General features: G+C 42.2%; 1 protein-coding gene across 6 annotated transcripts in view; it reads right to left on the bottom strand.

The window, feature by feature from the left end:
- Positions 1 to 21,607, bottom strand: part of LOC120829694 (TOX high mobility group box family member 2) — a 64,822-nt gene that overhangs the window by 11,912 nt on the left and 31,303 nt on the right. For all 6 annotated transcript variants that reach the window (XM_040194035.2, XM_078083774.1, XM_040194036.2 and 3 more), the window contains 2 exons: positions 20,446 to 20,505; positions 8,996 to 9,250 (listed from right to left, as the gene is read on the bottom strand). In XM_040194035.2, coding sequence (XP_040049969.2) covers positions 8,996 to 9,250; positions 20,446 to 20,505 — 315 coding nt within the window. The remainder of the gene's footprint in view (positions 1 to 8,995; positions 9,251 to 20,445; positions 20,506 to 21,607) is intronic.

The following is a 21,607-nucleotide window of genomic DNA, read 5'->3' as shown; positions in this document are numbered from 1 at the left end:
ATGCAGAGCATCAATATAAAGGCAAACAGCCATTTGCTATGTGAGCATTTAGGGGGGGTTTGTGTACCTGAGCACAGCGTGAAGTTATTCCATCTCGGTGTGGCTTCGTTTAGTGGGCCATTGCATGAGCGAGCCAGGGACTGATTTCAGACACAAAGCTTTTTCTAGTGACCACTGTGGTCACAGGCCGCAATTACAGATTTAAGGCGGCTTTCTTTTGGCAACGTCAATATGGTCACTTCAGATCACGAGGAACTCGCTGCATGAACACAGTTTTCGGGTATTGAAATGAACAAGCAGGGCTTTTATCAGTCATCCTTAAACATGGAAATACCAGATTTGACCAGCGTTTTTGTCCCTATGATGAATCTTATCCCAATATTGACACTACTTTAATTCAGTGTGGTTTGTACAAAATTGTATGCGTGGCGCGTTGTAATAAATCTCAGTACAAGCGCGGACCTCTGCGCAGAAACATACTGAAGAGAAGCACAGCTTAGTGCAGCTGTTACACACTCTAAGCCTTTGTGGGTTTATAAATAGATAAATGGCTGCGGTTCGAGAAGCAGCAGTGAGAATAATGAAGTTTTAAGATGTCACGTATAATTTTCACCACCAGCCTTAGAGAATAAGTGGGTTCCTGAAGGTTGTGTAGTGCAACAAAATAAAAATTCAAAGCACAAAGTTACAGTGGCACACTCCTTTTGTACAAAGTCAGCAGGTTTTAAATTTGAAAAGTTTGTCAACTGAATCTTGTCTCCAGTAGCTCGTATCGTGTGATAAATGATGAATACAAGTTCAAAGCTTCTCCTACATCATGTATTTGATATGAATTACAACATCAAGTTTGACTGGAGAGAGAAGATGATAAATGTTAGAGTCTTTTTTAGGTTTTTCTAATTAGGGTAGAGGAACATGTGGGCTCACATTTTTGTTTTTATTGCCTGCATTTTTTTAAATGTATACATCGCTTTCACCTCACATTTCAAAGTGCCCCTGTGTGCAATGCTGTGAGGAATGTGGCCTAACAACATGTTGGCAGGCAGGATGAGAATGTAAACAAGTCAGTTTGAGATCTAAATGATTCTACTTCTCTAAACTGAGACTGCCTGTAAACGTTACGGTCGGAAGAATTGTTTGAATATTATACGCTGTTTGACAGTAAACTTGATGTTTCTATAATTTGTTCCTATCTTAGGCTCCCTGTCAATTATTTTACAGTCGCTGTGTTAGTTTTCTCTTTGTGCATTCCAAATCATCTAGTTCACCATGATGCATGATAGATTATAATACGTCTTAAAATACACACTCATCTGGAAGCGATTACAGCTCCCTGTCAGCCTGCCCGTCTGTAACCAATGAGCAGGATTGCATGTCAAAGCCGCCGCACAGATCTCTGAGTAGAACCAGGCATTTGTCCAGAGAGCAGCACTCATCAAATAAAAACACAGCCCGGCCCAAACCATAATGAACCGGAAGTGCAGATTCACGATCGCGATCTGAAAGACATCAAAGGGCGTCAGAGGGCGTTGTGTAGACCTGATCTATAAAGAGCCTTTTGTGGATTTTGTCTCCACTTCGGGTACGGCGCTATTGCAAATGTAGGTCTTTGGGGTGTCGAGTATTTCATTCGTGTTTTCAAACATGCGGGACGGCACTTGTGAGCGGGGCGAATGTGGATTTTGATTCCAACCAATATTCCAACACAGCAGATACATTAATTTAAACTCAAGCCCAAAGCCGCTGCTGAACTAAGCTGCATGATTTATCCCATTCTGGAAAATGACTGACAGCTCTGAGGAGCTCCTCCCTACGAGCTCTGGACCTACTTGATAAACCTAAAGTTGAGGCCCTTATATTTAGTAATGTGGTGAAAACCGTGGCGAGTGAGAGCTAATTAGATTAACGGTAGTTTAACGAGCTGTTGGGACCCCCCCCCGCAGATTGGATTTTGATAAATAGTGGCAAAAGCATCTGCTACGAACTCTACTGGCTCTGCTGGCGTCCTAATTGGCCCCAGTGGGTTGCTGTAGCTCAGCACTGCACTACACACTGCAAATTAGTCGGGAAAAAGAGCAAACGGATTGTCCTCAGTCCTCAGTCCAGGTCAAATGCTTTTATTGTTTAGCTGTATTAACATAACTGGAACACTAATACAATTTGTAAGACTTTTTATCACCACACAACATCCACAAAATGGAACCACAGCAGGAGGAGAGAATATTTCAAAGTCCAAATAAAACAGATTTGGACATATTCATCTTCTTTTTCTGTTCTTTGTTTTCGAGATGAAATGTTCCCATGATGTCTTTGTAGAGGCAACAGCACAGAAAAAAAAACAATTAATCAAACATGAATGAGCGACCATAGCGGGGTTATTTCCATAGCAACAGCCCAAGGGGACAACTTGAACCCTTTAATGTGAGCTGGTGATGTCTCTTTGTAAACATCCGCACAGCGGGGGAGAAAGCCAATGAGAGAGCCTGGCAACAGAGGCATCACAGGGCAGCAACCTCTTGGTAACAATCGAAGTTTCCACTATGTAGCGTTGAAAGGAAATAAAAGTGCTCTGAAATATTGTATTCAGGAGCATTTGGAGTTGATAAGATTCTTTGTAGTACTGCTATTAAGTGTCCAAAAACATTGAGGTATTTAACAGTGAAGCCTGCAGCAAAAACAATATGCAAACTAGGAAGGAAAGAGGGATATTAAAAAAAGCTCATTTTTGTAGACAATATTTTTGAATGCTTGAAGAAGCGACATCAAATGCATTTATAACAACCTTATTCCTCTTACATCAGGCAACAAATGTCAGTCGTAATCTCTCTCGTACTTATGTCTTATGCAACCTGCAACCAGTAGGCGCGTTCAGCCTCCAGCTGTGACCAGCGGAGAGCAGTATGCAGGTGCACAAACAGTACAAACGGGATATTAACAAGTTTGCCTGACGTTGGCCATGAAACTAGAATAACTGGCATTTCACAGGTTTGAAATAGTGGAGAAATGCCTTCAAAGCGTTACGTTTTTATGTCTCTAGATTGAAGATCAAATCTCCTAAATCTCCTATATAGTCACAAGAGTAATAATGCATGAGCTGAGGAGACAGTCAGAAAGCTCACAAATTAACATCCCTGCAGTCTAAAAATGCAATATTGAGTAAGTGTACAGTAGTATAGTAACAGTTCAGCACCCCAGAATAGTCTCACCCTGTAAAAGGGACGAGCTACAGCTCGAATCTACAATCCCCTTAAACAACTTTCTGTTCTCAGTAACTTTTGTTTCAGAAATGAAACCAGTCTTTAAAAGAGGATGTGAAAAAAGTGAATTTTTTGCTCCCTCAGTGCTGAAAGAACTAATCAATGATTGGGCGTAAAGTGGAGCCTGGCAGCACCGACGCTGGCAGGAGCAGGTATTTATGAAAAACGTCCTGCACACACACTTTTGTCCCAAACCTCAGCAGCTCCTCGGGCGAGAGTAATGGCTTCTTTGCACTGGGCCGTGCCATGCTATTGTAGAATCACAGAGCGGTTAATTGAAACAAATGACTCTAATAATGGGACATTATCCCCACAGGCTGGCTTTGTGGCGGGGCTAATTAGCGTTTGCGGCGGCGGCGTGGAGGACGGGTCGCCATGCGGATCTCTCAAAGGAAACAGCGGAGGCCCCCTTTTAAGTGGGCAGTGCAGGGTCCTCCTGCTCGCAGCGCTCACGGATGACGCGTGGTAAATGTGAACACGTCTAGAGTGCCGCTTTGTTAAGCGCTGCGTGCTGAAGCTTCCTGACTGAGGAGCTCAGAAGGTTTGAGGACACAGTCCATTGACCTTTGACAAAGTGATATCCAGGCCGCAACTTAAGATGACTTTCTTTAACTGTGGACTGTGTTGTTTTTTTTATCCATCAATTGCTAAATTTATCTCCAAAATGGCAACAGCACTTCACAGTGACGTTACAGTTTTAAATAGCTTTTTTTTCGCTTCTCACAGAAAACTATGATGTTTAATAACTTAATGAACTACTCCAACTAACATTAAAAAAGGTGCTTTACACATTTTCAAAATTTTTTAAATAGTTGTTGACTATATGAGTAATTGATTAATCAATTATTAGTCATTATTAATGCCAACTTTTCACCTCATTGTCCTCTCGCACATCACATCACATTCTCCTTTGGAGCAGCAATGGCCCGTAACTAATATGACAACATGAAAGATCGTTTTGCAGACGTATTTTCATCATGACTGAAATCTGTTTTATGCCGTTCCTAATTGTTTACCCTTGTACAAGATGATCCCAGAAAGTCAGCTGTAACGCAATGTTCAAATCTCTGTGACCGAGCTGTTTTAATTATTCATTAGTGGTAACAGTCGCCTAAGGTTATTTGAATTAGCGGCATGAATATTCATGAGCAGCAATGAATGTGCATTTGTATTTAATGCTCAATCTGTTAATACTCCTCTTCATTACTCCACTCTGAAGCCTGCATAATAAGCTGCACAAAACCAAGCTTTACTTTTTTAAAGCACAATTCCGAAAGCCTATTCGTTTCGGTCCAAACGAAACGGGAGCGCCCTACCAATTATCTTGCTGTCATTTCTTTTGACGGATACAAGACACATTGTTCACCCCTGTTATTGTGGAGTGTGCCACTGAAGGGCATCTGTCTTTTTGTGAAATGAAAAGCCAGAAACAGAAAACATTTCTACTGTTACAACGAGGTGATTTATCAGGGAACGTCAGCGAGACGTCATTTCTCTCTCAGTGGAAGGCAGTGGAGCAGGCGGGTCGTATGAGATATGTCTAAAACCTACATTGCACCAAAAGATTGCGGTTTCAATTTAATAAAAAAAAAAAAAAATCAAACAAACAAGAAATCCAGCTGCACTGTGCATGAGAAGTCCAGTCAAACAGCCCCCCCCTTTCATTTATTCTAAATGAAGTATATTCATTATATAGTATATTATCCTTACATGATGGGATCGTAGTCCACTGGATTACCTATGAATGTTTTCAATGCATTTTTAGTTTTTATATGTTATATCAATATATTTGTCTGGGTATCACGAGCCTACACTCAACATTGGATCTTTTTATTGCCCAGATTAGTCTCCTATCTAACTATCCATGCACTGCTAAACACAGTCGTCAATATAGGTTTTATGTTGCTGCATTAAAATGGTTATGGCCTTTTTTCCCTCTCTCCATGTCCTAAGTGTTAAGTCCTGCAAAATACATTTCCTGTCACAGTTTAAATGAAGTCATATGACCTCGTAGCAACCAGTGACTCTGACAAAGAACAATTCTGTAGTGCTAAATATCAAGGCCACAACCACTCTTTTAGTGGTTTGATTCAGTTTTGAATCTAATATAGTTGCAAAAGTCATTTCCAGCAGCAGTAGAATTCAGAAAACAATCGGAATGTATAACACCAGCTGAGCAGAAAAAAGAATTTAGCAACTAGCCAAAGATCCAAAAGGCTGAGTTGAAATTAAACTTGATCTAAAAGAAGATACACCGCATATTTCCATCGGGTGGCCACGAGTCTAAAGGTATTGTCATGTCGCTCCTATAACATCGTTACAAATCAATCACTTGTCACAGGAGTGTGTCTTTTATTTTGCTGTGAAGTTAAACAACAAAAACTCAAACAATCAACTTTAAAAAAGCTTTAAAAATGCTTCATCTTCATCTGACAGTTTTTCCATGCCACCAAAACTAGTCTGTCACACCTTCACAACGTTGACCGCCTAAAAATATTAAAATACAGATAAATATGTTTACCCATCTGACCGACCGTGTGAGGTAAACTTGTAAAAACTGGTAGCAGCATTTTTGACAGCAGGGGCTTTTCATCCTCCGTTTCCAGCCTCATTACACTGGTAATGAGGCTGCGGCTGCTGCTCTGTTTCAATATTTAAACGTGCTGGTGCCCCTCAAGGCTCCGTGTTGGGGCTGTTCTGCAAACTCCTCCGCGACCCCCTCATTACCGTCTGCTGGTGAGTGTCCCTCCTCCTTTTATTTTTTTCTACACGCTAGATCCTGCTTGTTTCTCCCTCCGGCTGTAGCCTCAGTCGGGCCTGAGCGACCGGGGGGGGGGGGGGGGGCGCTTGTTGAACATGGGACCCCTGGTGCCACCTTTTTCCCCCCAGCGCCAGGGTGGCAGCATACGCTGGCAGCTGAGTGTGAGAAGGGGGAGTCTCTCCCTCTGCATAGAGCACTCACACGGAGATGCGTTATACATTTCGCAGAATCCAGTCATCCAATACGTGTCCCTTTCATCCTTGAGCTGACGGAGTAGGTCAGTGTCGCAGGGAGGAGTTAAGAGAATGTAAAAGCATTTCTGATCGTCAGCTCTTTCTGTTATAACGGCAATGATCTTTCTGCTCGTTGGAGTTCTTTTAGATGGCGTAATTTTAATACGGAGGAATGGTTCACAAATGGCTGTTTGCATCTGCAACAGAAAGGTGCTGGTTCGGCCAGCTGATAAATATCAAATGTTCAAGCTTTGATATTTACCTAATAATGCTTTTTTTTGCATCGGCTAAGTAATATTTCTGCTGTCTGTGAGGTCCTAATTAGATGGGAAAGAGGAAGTTGTCAGACATAATGAGTTTAGCTAAGAAAAAGCATGGCTCTTGTCCAGACATGATGTCCAGTGATGTTCTGCCTGCCAGAAATCATTAGATTACTTACTAAACAGCGATCTGTAAATGAGCAGAAACTACAGACTTAAAAACTCATTGAATGGGACGAACTGATGAAAAACTGTGTGAGTACAGTTTGCAGAATGAAGATGATAGTCATCCCACTGCTCTCACTGCTGTAAGGATTTAACAGTGTTTGCTGTAGGATCGATGTGCTGGAAAAGAGAATCCCAAAGCAGGGAGAGGTTTACAGAGCGTTAGCCCCGGGCTAAATGTTGTACAAAAACCAGCAACAACATCCCTGGAGATGAAGTGCATCTGTTGCTCCAGCTGAGCTTGTACTTGTAGGAGGTTTACATGTGCTCTGAAGGATGGCTTTTATTGAAGAGGAGTATATCCTTAAGGTAACGCTGTTGACTTTTCATTTGCTTCTTCAGAAACGGTGAAAGGAGACAGTTGAGCGATTAGCATTTTAGTTTTCCAGCTATCTCCTCCAATTTTGAGGGAAGGCTTGTGCTAATACAACACAGCGGAGGTTTACTTCCAACCTCACCGTCACACAAACCTTTTTCTATCTTACCCTCATTATTCTTTAAGCATTTGGCAGGCATTAATTTAATTTTCCTTAATGTGACTTTATCAGCATGAAATTAAACTTGATTGACTTTGTTGGGGCAACATCAAATGAAACATCCCTAATGGAACTAAAATGAAAATAACGTCACCTTCGATTGCTTTAAAATATTTCTCAATATCCAGCCTACTTTTCTATTCCGCAGCTTCAGAATAAGCTCCTCTTGTCCCAGGAGATAATAAATGAATTGAATCCCCCCTCACCCCAAACCCCCACCATCTTCCTTATCGGTCATCTATTTTTCCAGAGTAAGCTATTACTTGCCGGGGTTGCTAGGCAACAAGAAATATTAATAGCAGCTATTATTAGCCAGGCTCTGCTAGAGTAGTACTAAAATGTGGAAGTGGGAAACATGAATGTGTTACATAAATCTCTGGCCCTTTCCCACTGTGTGCAAGTCTCTGTTTGTGCGGTGATTTATTGCAATGACGGTTCATTTATGAGAAAAGGGGGTGTGAAATAAGAAAATGGAACATTACCCTGAAGGCTATTTGAAAATAAATAATTGCAAAGGTGAAACAAAAGCTGTTTAAGAAGCAGGCCCTCCTTCTCCGTTTCCTTCGAGAACGCTGCTGGATAAAAAGGACTGCTTTGTTACATATACTGGTGCCTTGACATCACATTAGTATAAACTTTAGACATGAATACCTCACTTATGGATCCAGTTTGTATATTACAGTCCAATAAACACTCATCCAAATGGTTGTGTAGAAGTTTCAAAACCATCCATCCATATTAAAAAACAGATTGACTGAAAATGTTCCAGTCAACAAGATATTTTGTCTACACCAAGCATATTTAGCACAGTGGCAAATGGATTGTGACCTAATCCCGAAGTCTGGCTTTAATGGAGGCCTTAGCTACCACCCATGGAACAAAAAAATGAAGCTTGCAATTTATGCAGTTTGATTCTGAAAATCACATAAGACCTGATTAACGGAGGATAAATGCCATGGATGCTCACATTAAAGCATAAATATTCATGATGGAGGGCAGAGAGAAAAAAAAGTAATATTTATGTCAGATGAAAGTATATAATGTTGAATAATTCACCACACAGGCTATCTATAATTCATCTGGTTCGATCCTATGATTAAAGCTTTTGAATGTGTTCGCCAGGGGTGTTTACAAGTTCAGTCTGAAGCGAGTTTAACGCAAGAAAAACTCCCTTTACTAGAGGGGGATTGTGGGTCCTCAGCATCCTTTTGAAAAGAAAAATCCGCTGACAAGGGATACCCCCCCCCCCTTCTCCTCGAGATTTACTGTTCAAAACATGGCCGCCCCTCCCTCCATCCCCGTTACTCTTTAGCTGTGCCGATCATAACGAGTGAAAAAGTGCAGCGCCGAGTTTCTGGTCCCCTTTCCTGGCTCACTTTGAGGCATTGAAATGTTGGAGTTGATGAACTGAATGGATTTTAACAAGCTGTGTTGCAAACGTTTTCTGGGCAAGTTTATATGACATCGTCCCACCTGGTTTGGTCCGTGACTGGTGTAATTACAGCTCCAAGAAGATAATGCTTTTCAAAGGAAAATAAATGATTTTTTCGAAAGCAGCACACAGAAAGAAACTTCATTTTAATGTTTCATTGCCGCCTTGCCGACTGTCTATAACTTCAATGGAGTTTCATAAAATCAATGTAATATGACCACGCAGACCAACAGCACCACCACGGCCCGCGACAGGCACGATCACAAAGGGCACAATGAAAGGTGGACTCACTGAGTGCATGGGCCCGGAGAGGAGGTGGGTGTCCTGACCCAGCATGTTGGACATCATGAGGGCGGGCAGCTCGGGGTAGGAGTAGCCGTTGAGCAGGCTGTTGTGAGGCAGGGAGTGGAAAGGGTAACCTGATTCGTGCTCCATGAGGTGCAGCAGGGAAGGGTCTGCGTGGTTGGGCGGGGTGATGGGGGGGATCTCGTAGTCTTCGTCCCCCGCTCCTCCGCCACTGCCGCCTCTACCATGACTGGAGTAGCTCTGGAAAAGCAGAGAGAGGGTTTTATTTTTTATCACAGCAGCCTTTTCAGGGTTAGAGGAAGCTAATTTGTATATTATATTATATATAGAGGACGGTAATTTGCACATCTTTGTGACGTGGACGGAAGAAAATCCACATGAACGGATCGTGACAGCATAAATATGTTGTACTTGTGTCTCATCAGTGCAACATTTAGTTCCAGCATAAATAAAACAGTGGGCTTATTTCACCGCTTAAATCTTAAGGAAAACATGCCCACCAGAGAACAGTACTGCTTCACAGCATTTTCATGGTCAACTGAAGTTCAATAACAACACAGGAGAGGAACTGCCACAAAAGATGTTCCAGAGTAATTAAAAAGCATCTCGATCGCCTTTTAAAATGCACCTGTTGCACTTTGTTGTTCACATTTGTGTTTGCAGCAGACACTGAGCTGCAGCAGTCAATTCCGAATGTTTTGCTGAAAATAAAATTAATTACAAATGCAAATTGTTACGCTTACAAAAGTGTAAATAATTAATTGAACACAAACATACACAGCAAATGAATTAGAATTAGACAACAACAGAACCATTCGCTTTAGAAATCTTGACAGCTTTAAAGTGACAAACTGTCAGCCTGCGTGCCTTTAAAATACAGTTAATCAAATTCATTATGCGGAAAAACACCAAAGACACTGAGTGGCTTTTTATTTATAATCTCATTATTATGCTGGCAGTCATATTTTTTAGAATCAAAGTAGACCTTGCATCTTTCACAACCAAATGTGTCCAGCAAGTCAAAATGACCCCGAGCAGGTAAAGCAGCCCACATTTTATGGTACTAATAAGGTGATACATGACGGAGCCTGTGCTTGTCTTTTCCAGGGCCTGTCTTGACATAATATTGCGTTGAGAAATATGGTTTTGTGTTCTCAAAAAGCATACTGAGGGTATTCACCGGGGAATGAAAAGCAATTTTGTCAGAGGCAATCTGATGCCAACTCCCCTTTATAATGACTGAAGAAAATTAATCATCACAAATAATATTCCAGTGTCAGCCATTCAAGAGCTTTTTAATAGAATTTTTATTATTCATGTCTCGTGGTACACATCAACTAGCCCGTTCTGCAACATTTCAGAAATCAATTCAATATCATCTTCGTGTCGGCTGTCATCTCGCCTGCCAGTGCAGCAATTCATCTTGCAAACAAATACTTTTAGCAAACAAATGGCAAGAAACGTCGAGGAACAGCTACAATTTCCCAACGAGCAGAACTGGTGTTTGAAGATAAGATAAAAGTCTCATAATGTGCACTATCATTAGGGACAAAATGCTAATACTAAAACAGAGAAGTTGACTATCAGGGGGAGATGTGCTGTTTTCTCTTCCCATAACCCTCATTCTTGGTGCTTGCTCAGAAATATTATCACTGATAATTCATTTTCCCATAGTGAAGGTTCTGCAAATGTGTTTGTTATTATTGTTAACAAGCATTTGCTCAAGGTCTAAATCTCACCGGTTTGTGGGTCTGAAGAAAATATCTGCTGGTTCGAGCTTCTTTGTCATCTATAATAAATTGAATATCTGTTTTCTTAACGCAAATAATATTTAATGACTTCACCATGGACTCAGTGATATTTAATAGGGTAAGTGGTTAATCAATTTATTAAGGAAATAATTCAAGGATTAATGGACAATGACCTTTTGGTTAAGGTTTAAGGTTTGAGGACGATCATTGTCATAGTTTACTCTGTAAAGCTATGAAACCCAACTGGGGGCTCAAGCCTTTGTAATGGCTATGAAGATGAAATGAAATAGAAGGATAGCGTTAACACGTTGACGTATGTACCAAGATTTAAATGCTGTCAGAGGTTATTTTACGACCGTGTCTTTCATTGCTTTGGTGAATTCTTATTTCCTTTACAGCCTCTTTTGATGCCCTTGGAGATTAGACACAGGACAAGGACATCACAAGTTTAATATTTTCAAAAATAGATAAATAATTCATAAATATACTGTCTTTCAGGACGTGGAGGAGAGTGGATAAAAGAGAGAGGGGTCAGAAAGAGATGCCAAATGTTGATTCAGCCTTCTCTCTCCGACCTTCCTCTTCTCACTTCTAGAGGTGAAATTTAAGCAAATCTGTCATTTTCCTGGACAAGGACGTTCCTTTGGACCTTTGAAGAATCTACAAATCAATTCTTCCCTTATTTTCTTCCTGTAACTTCAACAAAACAGCGCCAAGCTTCTTCTGAACATTTGTTGTGATAAACATCAGAGCAACATATTGCTTCATCTTAGTTTATAGATGCGAGATGGTGCTTTGTGGCATATTGACAACATACATAAAGCAGACCCTGTTCCTCCTGGGAAAAAAAAGATAATTCGCACCGGTGTTGAGTTTTATAGTAAATCCAGACGGATTGAAAATATACAACTTCTAACGTTTGATTCAAAAACACATTATAAAATGGTTCTATGAAGAATCTGATGCAAACTTTTACTCAAACTGTCTGTTTGCTTTGAACCTACAATCACTTACATTCATATCGTCAAATGTTTTTTTAATGCACCTTCTTGTAGTAACTGGTAAGGTTAATAATGGCAAGGTAAACTCATGTCTGACTAAGTTCACTATCAAGTGAGCAGTGGGTCATTGTGCCTTAGACTTCTGTACAATCTAACCTAAAGGTTTGCATTCTCACCTTGCTGCAGTGAAGACCGCACCAGAGAAAAGTATTTCATGTCTGATTGAGAGACATTAAATACTTGATGTTGCTATAGAGACGGTCTTTGCCGTGTTTTGCAAATGTGCACGTTGATGACGTTTCAATAATGTGGTGGCAAAGAAGCCCCCCCCCCCCCCCCCCTCCTCGCCCCAAGGGTTAAACGTATTTCCAGTAGTGGAGAATATGTCTGACACGGACAATGTCCTATTGTGCGCTACATGTGTGAAGGGGAAACTCCGGACATTCTCCAAAGGTCATAACAGAAAAACAGCGCTATGGTTTCTAGTGGCCCCCCTCGCATGTAAGCCTGTTGGTCACCATCTTTGGCTCGGTTTGCAAACGCAGAACCCGACAAGTGAACATCCTCAAGGTTTGGGTACCTGCCTTGTTAGTAACAGCTGAAATCTCCCCTTGACGTGGAAGCTTTTAGGCTGACAGTCTCTTTAACTCAACAGCTCCATCATGCTATCTTAAGTGATTAAAACATCTTAAGTGTAAACACATCAATCATCTGAGCTTAAAGTAAATAGTCCAAAGACAAGAGCTGTCTTTCTTTCGTAGGCTTTGTTATTACGGGGTTGGTGACTGAAACAGTCAGACTGAAACAGTCTTTCCTGTAATACTTGAAAAAGAACTAATCAGAAAATAAAAACTGTCACGAAAGTGTTAACTTTGAATGCGCATACAGTGTCCTATGGAAAGTCATCCAGCCATATGCTACTTTGCAGGGAAAAAATGACAGCAGCATGATTTTGGTGACAAACAACAGCTGGCCGTGCATACATAAAGGTCTTCACGTCCACTCTGTGTATTTCAGATAGACGGATGGCAACAGTAAATCTTTAAAACGTCTTATGGGGAATTTCACGATTCACCTTCAAATATCAACCTTCAACGGAACCGAGAAAGGCTAGAAACCAGACACGTCTTCGGCGGTTGCTGAACGTTGCTGACATGCGCTGCACAAGTGACCATTACAATCACGGTCTGCGGGGTCCACAAAGGCTATCTGACCTGGCGCTGAAAGGGCAAAGAACTGCATTCGGGTGATGTATCGAGACAAGCAGACAGGGTAGTACAATAGAAGGAGAAAGGAATAGCAGACCCAACGGGCTGACTGACAGCAAGACAGAACTGGGATAAGTGAAGTGTGCGAGGAGGAGGGTTCGGGGGCGTTTTACTGCAACTAATAGTTGCTCGGGGTCATTCGCAGCATCCGTTACCAAAGGTGGGCTTCCACCAATAGCATCGGAAGGAACTAACCCTCCTCTGTGCTCCCCCATGCACTGGTGATTCTTTCAAATGTCACATCAAAATGGATCTCATTTAGGTTGGTAAAGAGGACCCGACTCTCCGTTGCAGATGTGGGTGGACCTTCGCCGGATTGCACCCGAACTCTTAAAACACATCTGCAGAGGAGGAGTTTTAAAGAGCCGTGGAAAGAGGGCCGAGTGCTGCATATTTAAGTGTGTTCAATTTAAAAAATAGAACATTTTACATAATCATCAAAGAAAACATATTTCTGATCTTTTCACCGGAAACCAAAACGAATAGAAAATTCTTCAGTGTTTGAATCAAATTAAACAAAAATTCAGAAAAGGGAGCAATACTGTGGTCTCATACATTTTCTATTCTTATTCATTAGAGAGAGTCATATAAATAAATAAAATACGTTGTCTGGTAGTCACTCATCCCCCCTCAAGGGAACATGGAAGCCCCAGTAATCACATATGGCACAATAGCTCGCCCATAATCCCCTTTATTTTTATTTTCATGATGTCACTCTCTTTAAGCCCCTTGCTTTATGAGTCGCAAACGCAGTGGTGAAGGGAGGAGAGGAGGAGCAGAGAGGAGAGGAAAAAGCAAGGGAGGGGTAAAAACAAATGATGTGGATCCCTCATTGTTCTTTCTCTATGCCCTCATTCCAGTCAGGGTAATAAGAGAACATTGTGATTTACTGTCAGTGAAGCGCAAGAGTGCATCAGAGAGAATCCACTGCGGCAGGGGCCATTAAAATAGATTTAACATCCCACAGTATTAGGCCAGATGTCTACACTCTCTATTATATTTCAATCAGCCATGACCTTGGTCTCCATATGATGAGAAAGATCACTGAGATGGAGGGAAAGGGAGAGTGAAAATAAACGGAGAAAACCAATAGAAATATCAAACTACTTAGTCCCACTAAATCCATCTGCTCCACTGTGCAGCAAACACAGAGAGAGGCTGGGACAGAAATAGAGCCAAGGTTTCAAGTTCTCTTAAAAGAGTGTATGAATCATTGAGTGCACTCTTGCTGCTGATAAGTTGCAGGGTTTTTCTTTTGAGGGGGGGGGGGGGGGGGGTGTTCTGAGTGGGTGTGCATTTGAGGAGGGGCCGAGGCAGTTCGCCGAAAAGACCTCAGCCATTGTGAAAGATGTATCTGTTCCCAATGCTCAAACAAGGGGCAATGTTGTCATCTCACATTACAGTGGAGGCTCCATGTTTAACATTTCCTCCCCCGAATATTTCCTCAACCTGTTGTTAAACTCCAAAGTCCCCCGATCCCAATAAAATCATTACGTGCACAATTTCTAATAAAATCCTTACTCTGCAGTGTTGGGACATTGTTTTCGGCTGCACGAAAGCAGAGCTCTGGTCGTAGTCTGTTCTAGTTCAGAGACTGATGGTAATTGGACTTATTGGCTGACATGCACTGACCTACATAAGGAGCTACCGATCCCCGGTTTCCACTGTAACTTACAATCCCTCCTAGCATGGGCGTGTGTGTTGTGGTGATGCTCTCTGATGTTCCTCCAGCATTGTTTTCAGATATTTATGCCCCAGTGCTGGTTTCAGAGTTGAAAACCTGCCTGAATTCATGCTACTGGAATTGTACGCTCTCTTGAAATCTAAATAGACACGGTACAACATGTATCCCTTCTCTATTCTCGTGACCCTGCCAGCGGCTCCGTGCGGCCTCAAAGAGGGAGTGAGATCTGTGTTGGCGTTTTTTCAGACCCTCAATTTTCATTTTTCCATCCTTTGTCTCAAATGTCCCCCTAACTTTTTTCTTGCTGAAGAAGGATGCAAGGGAGCAAGGATGAAAAGAGAAACACCTTCAATGAAGGTGGATGGGGTGCAAAGTGAGGAGAGCTTTGCAGTGATGGTGGTGGGGTGTACTGCTGCACTGTGAGTCACTGTTAAGTAACGGTGTCTTTTCACATCAGCATCGCCCACATTGGGTGTGCAGCGCCAGGGAGTACTGAGAGAGGAAGGGAGGGAGAGGGACAGAGAGGGGAAAAAAGGTGGGAGAGAGCGAGAGAGAGATGGTCGTGGGTGGAGGGGCATTGAATGGTTCTATAGGCCAACCAATACCATGCATTTGTTTTAACATCTCCAGATTGTTCATCTATCTTTTAGTTAGATAGATATCTAAATATTTAAAGATTTTAGGAATACATCATTCAGGTATTACAGATTTACACCACCTGTTAATCTGCATGCTCAATGTAGGTTTAATTAGAGTTATATTTATTGTCTCATCTAACACTCTAACTAACTATGTCTGTTTTAACTTTTTAGCACACTTCCCAACATGCATTGTATTTCAAATACAATTTGTCTTCCATTTTTTGTATTTGGAAGAACGTTCTTTTTCCTTGTTACATTTTTGGTTTTTGGTCTTTTCTCTATTCAAAGTGAACATGTCCACTTCTCATACTGTGTGTTTTAAGTACTTCCATCAAAAATGTTACATCCATTGTCCAGCAGCATCGATCCTCGATGGGAATGTTGGAGAGCAAACAGCTGCATACTGTACACAAACATCCAGTCCATGTAGATTCCATGTAGTAGTTATTTACTTGCCTTATTTAGATTGTGACGAAGTAACCTTTGCATGACCATGGAATATTATTATGACTATTAAACAAATACACTTACACTGACATAGCTCAAAATACTGAGGACTTGAGGAAGGAAAGTCCCATGTTTTTTCTTAACTGAATTAGTGGTGTGTTTATTTGTTCATACATCTTTAGGTGGGAGCAGTCGGCCGGGTAGAGAAAGACATAACGAGAGAGTAATGGCGTGACAGCATAGAGAATTACCCAAAATGAACAGACGTGGAAAGAGAGAGAGAGAAAGACTCTATTCAACAAGTGAGGTTTCCATTCTAACCATCAGCTACTGCTCACTTGCAGCCGGCCGATCAATAGAAGCACAGCTCTGCAAGACAACTGGAACAGAAAACACACACGCACCAATAGGCTGAAACCTGCGGGCTCTCCAAAGACCGGTGGCCCCTGAGTTTCCTCTCCTGCACAGGCGCACAATGCAACCAGTAAAGCACAAGACGTACAAAATTACTATCCCTCCTACTGCCGCAGGCTTGTTTTCTCTCTCAAAATGCCCTAACCCGCTGTTTCTCTAAATCTACCCTCTTCTGCCTCTAATTTTCCCTAATCGGTCGTATGCACGTATATACACATGGACATTCTTCCACGTAGACTGATTATAGGGTGAGAAACCAACGAAAACACAGAAATATACACACATGTACAAGTCTTTGCAATTAACCTAACAGAACCAGGCCTCATCTGAATCTAAATGAAGAAAGCTAACTTCTCCATATACAAACCGTATTTGTGAGCGTGGTTTGGAGGCAGCCATTTTGGTGTGTCTGTGATCATTCTCATGCAGCTATTTCAGTGCTGCAAAAATACATGCTGGCATGCATGTACGTGATTACATAATAATTAGAATTAAGTGTCATTCCCACCATATTATTCCACCTGAAAATATGTTTAAGTAGCGAGTGTTTTGTCTGCAATGACTATTAGTACACTTGATTCCACACATTTTTTTGGAAGGGCACATAACGTTGTCATTCTCAATAGAATGCTCTGATTGGCTCGGTTCGTAACTGAGGAATCAGCGGTCATCAGGCCTAAATGTTTGAATCTGTGATGTGAAGTCTGTTTCAGAGTCACCCTCTGGAGAACGCGTCCGCAAGGGAACATTCTCATTATCAGGATAATGGAGGAATCTTTAATTCTACTAAATATCCTCTTCGTAGCTTTGTGTGTGGGTGGATAAATAACATTGGCTGATCAACCAAATAACATGCCCACACCTTTACATAATGCTGAAACAGATGAACCCAATGGAAAAAACATCAATACCAAAACGTTGTGAAGCTTCATATGTGCAGCCAATTTTGTACAGAAACCGTAGAGCATTCAAAGCATTGAAAACATCTTGTTTGAATGGACAGATTGTGCCCAACCATACAGTAAATGGCCCCTTTAAAGCTGTTTCTGATTAGCGGTTTTCTCTTTTTAAAAGCCCAGAGATGTTATGTGTAATGCAATCTCCTGGCTGTGTCATGCGTCTACCTCAGTGCGTACGCTGTGGAAGACCTCAGACATGCAAACAAAGGAGCCTCTGTTCTGGCTCCATGCACCTTATTCACAGGCACACATCACGTAAAAGCTCGGCCGTGCATCACGTCGCAGTGTTAAAACCTGCATTAAGAAATACTGGCTCCTTCTTTCACAATATGGTCGACCACTGTGGAGCTACTGTGTGTGAGTAAAAGTCTCGCTGCAGTGCTGTTTACACACAATAAACACAGGAGAAATAGTGGAGATTCTGCAACGAGTTCTAATAAAAACAAAAAAAACACATAAAATAATTATTTTTTTTCACCAGGATATATGTCTTCAGCATATTCATTGAACTGAAAAAGATTCCATGTTTTCAGCTTGAAATTGCAAAAGCAAGCCGCTGCACAGCTAATGCAAACAATCAGGCATTGGTTGAAACATAATTGACTTAGAGGGAGTCTGATGGATTTTGTATGACGTGTAAATAAAAGGCAGACGTTTTGATGTAGTGGCTTTGAAGACCTTCATAAGTTAACCTCTTCAAACCGTTTGGCAGGTTAACCACTGTAAATATGAATTATTTATCATCCAGGCTCAATACGTAACCTTAAACATTAAATGGGAAGGCGCCCAGCTCACCCTTTCCAAATTTTCAACTGCTGTATTAAAAAAAATCGGATGCCAAAACAGATAACTGTGTGTTTGGAGGGCTTTTCAGAACTAGTGTGCAAGCCTTTATTTGACGGCGCTGACAGAGCATCGACTGCGACTGGCATGTTTTGAAAAGCCCAAATTGCCTCAACCACTAAGAAGGTATTTGTTGACACGACACTGCAAACCTGGAATGGGTGTCAATGATTGACACATGACCACTGCAGCAGAGAAACTACAAACCAGGACATTCATCCCAATTAGCTCACACCCATGTGTGCACGCATAGTGACATAATCAGGGCAGACGAGGACCTCATAGTCTGAGATGTGAGCTTTAAGAAGACAATAAGCTGCTAAAGCTTCTACTCGACCCCTGATTACAGGCAGTCAATCCCAACATCAAAGGAAAGACCACCTTATGGCTATAGGATGACGCCTGTGTGTAAGAGTTTATGAGAGAAGGAGCGTGCATGTGGGTGTGCAATCGGGTTTATGAGGCTGTGTGTGGTGTTTGTGTGCACATGCACGCGTTCTTTTCTCACCAATCTTTGCAGAGAACCTTTTTCTGGAGAAGGAAGCCGGTTGTTGAGTTATTTTAGACATTATTTTTCATTACCACGCATACATAAACTCATTTATCTTTTAAATCCTTATTTCATTGGGCTGCTAGAGTGTTGGATAGCTGCTCTGCGACTAGCCACACAGAGTCGGCCATCATTTCTTTGTATGGAGGATCCGTACAGATTAATGAGGTCCACTTTTGCTGAAAATATCTGAGGAGAGGGTGCACATTAAACTTGTTTAGTATGAGTACTTATTATTTAAATCGTTTGAGAATTTTTACATGAAGCAATTCTCCACTCAAGGAAATCCCCTTGAACTCAAACTCCTGGTGGTAGAACATCTGGGCTAAACCTCTGCAGTCGATTTCGGCGCCGTTCTTGTTCCTGCTCCAAATCCCCCAGTATCACTCTGTCACCCTCTACTCTTGACACGTAACAACAAAACTATACGCACTCAGAACTAAATTAAACGTGTTGATGATCATCTTTTTTGATGATGTGGTAAAAATAATGACTGATTATAGTTAAGTTGAAGCCTTTGTGCAAGGAAATTAATTATGTCAAAGGGGGTCCTCTGAAGAAACGTACTGCATGCGTGTAACGGTCTGCCCAGATGTCTCGAGGGGTACGAGCTCATGACTAACGAATAACTTTGTGTCGAGCGAATGTGTCACTGCCTCTTACAGTGCGCGTCGCGGGTTTGAGCGTGTGCTCCGGCGTCCTCGGCCTTCTGGCCTCGTCCCGAGTCTCTCTGACAGCATTTAGCGCAGCGCTAATTGACGAGGCGCCTCCACCTCGTCCCGTTTTTGTCAGAACACGAAGCCCTCGCAGCTGGATCAACAAATTCTGGAGTTGCAAATTCCGCCATATGTCCGGCCATGTGTTCCCGTCAGGGCCGCGCTTGTCTAACTCGCTGGGTCTGTGACTGGGAAGGGCAGCGCCTGACTGGGCAACGCAATTCTGACACCCGTACGTCAAATAAAGTAACTCGGGTCGGCGATCCTAAGCTTCAAACAATGACGCTCTGCGTCCCCTCCTCTGGTATCAACTTTTGCATGTGTGAGTGACGGCGCGTCATTAAACACTTGTTACTCGCAAAGCGCCTGCAGACTCCGAGGAGCGCTGACCGAGCCGCGTTCCTCGATGCGTTGAGAGTGAAAACCGGTCGGACTGGGAAAAGTGTTTCAATCTTCTGTGAACGGTGAGATATTGGAGCTGGTGACTGAGGAGCCGTCACTGTCACGGTTTAATCACTCGGATGTTATAGATATTTGTCACGGTGAAGTCCTTTGGATGAAATCCTCTATCAGAAGGCTCATATTTTGTGGAATTAAAGGGATACTTTGGCTTACGGGGATTTAAGTGTTTTTTTCTACTTAGCAAGAGAGAGTCAAAGTCAAGGAAGCCTTTTTTAGATTGATGCTCTGATTAAAGCTTAGTTGTTATGACGACCTTAAGAGAAGCTTGAGAGATTAAGTGATCTGACAAATTGCATCTTTTTATACTGTATACATTTCAGACACCTGGTAAACCTTCCAACCATGAGACACAATTAGGATTGATATTCACCTCGTTCACAAATCAGTTTGAAAATTGATTTTGACTCCCTGGTCGAATGACAGGAAAGGAGAGGAGACCACTAAGGCCAGTTTGCTTCCCCTACTGGGGAACAGAGGTCAATGTGAAGATGTAATTGAAGATGTCATACCCACAACGGTTAATAATGTCTGTTTACACTTGCATCACAGGTAAAGTAAAGCTTCCATTTATTGCACCGTCTCAATGTACAACTAATCCGATATTCAGTTAATGAGCTCGTTAACTGGCAAAAATATTTCCCAACACATTTATTCAAACAACTCTGTGGGGTTAATAGAAAAACACGCGGGCTGTCTTACCTGGTTTGGTGACCGAAAGTCTTGGTTATTGTCATTCATGTACATGTTGTCACCATCAAACTGTGGGGAGAAACACAAAGGAGAAATGAACATGCTGTGCACGAGGAGGTTTGAGAATTGGGGGGCCGCCGAGGAGGTGCAAAGAGTAAAAGCTCTTTACGGGTGGCCTGAAGTGTGAGACTAATGACTTTGTCACTTTGGTTAAACCTCGCGGTGGCACGGCGGCGTGCGTAATTACTGCTCGTCAGCGGGCCGGTAATTAGGCTACACGAGCACAGTGACGGGAGATGGGCTTTTCCCTGTGGGGTCTGCTGCGTGTCTGACAGAGAATGAGTGTGAATGAAACTGAGAGGGCCTACAGTAGTAAAGGGTGTGTGTGTGTGTGTGTGTGTGTCGCACACTGGGAGAATGCTGAGTCTTCGAATGGCGCTAACAAGGCATTGAAAGATCACTTGCTGCAGGTGCCAAAATACAGTTTGACACGACAAATGACCCCTGACCCCCAAGGGTTTTGCGAATCAACAGGAGAGCACCGGAGGAGCGATACGTGCAACACATTTCTACTGATATATTGTCCCGGGAGCCTAAAGGTCTGAGGAATTTTCCGCTAAAAATCAGCTTTGAGTCAGCTATAAATGAAGGGAAAAAAACACACAGATTCTGTTTTTAGCTACAGACAATGAGATGCTGGCTCACAAATGGCTCAGCAACTGGGCCTGTGCAGTGTCAAGGTGACAGAGCGACTGCTACAATGTTAAGAAGAGCCGTATTGTGAAATGCCCTTGGTTATCATCAAGCTTTTTCATACCAGAAAAAAAAAACCCTGCACTGGACCAGATGATAACGTTCATGAACACAATGACACACTGAAAACCCAGCGTGTCTGAACACTACTTTTTGTTGCTTTAAGAGATAAACACACGCTAGAAACGAGCGAACTCAAATGGATGATGAAATGTATTTTCTCAAAACAATAACTAGGTAGACTAATGGACGGAAATGGGCAGAATTCCTGAGGGGGGTATCTAATATCTACGCTGGTAGACAGGAAAAAGTCAAAGCATCTTGCTGAACATGAGCGGTGAGAAGGAGAAATTACTGTACGTTATTGCAGGAGAGTGGCCGGGGAAATGTGTGCCTGCCTGAGGGCAATGGTTGGTTA

The sequence above is a fragment of the Gasterosteus aculeatus genome, chromosome 2, assembly GCF_964276395.1.
Source record: "Gasterosteus aculeatus chromosome 2, fGasAcu3.hap1.1, whole genome shotgun sequence".
NCBI classification, from domain to species: domain Eukaryota; kingdom Metazoa; phylum Chordata; class Actinopteri; order Perciformes; family Gasterosteidae; genus Gasterosteus; species Gasterosteus aculeatus.
Note: the sequence above shows the minus strand (reverse complement) of the source record. Positions and strands in the feature narration are given on the sequence as shown.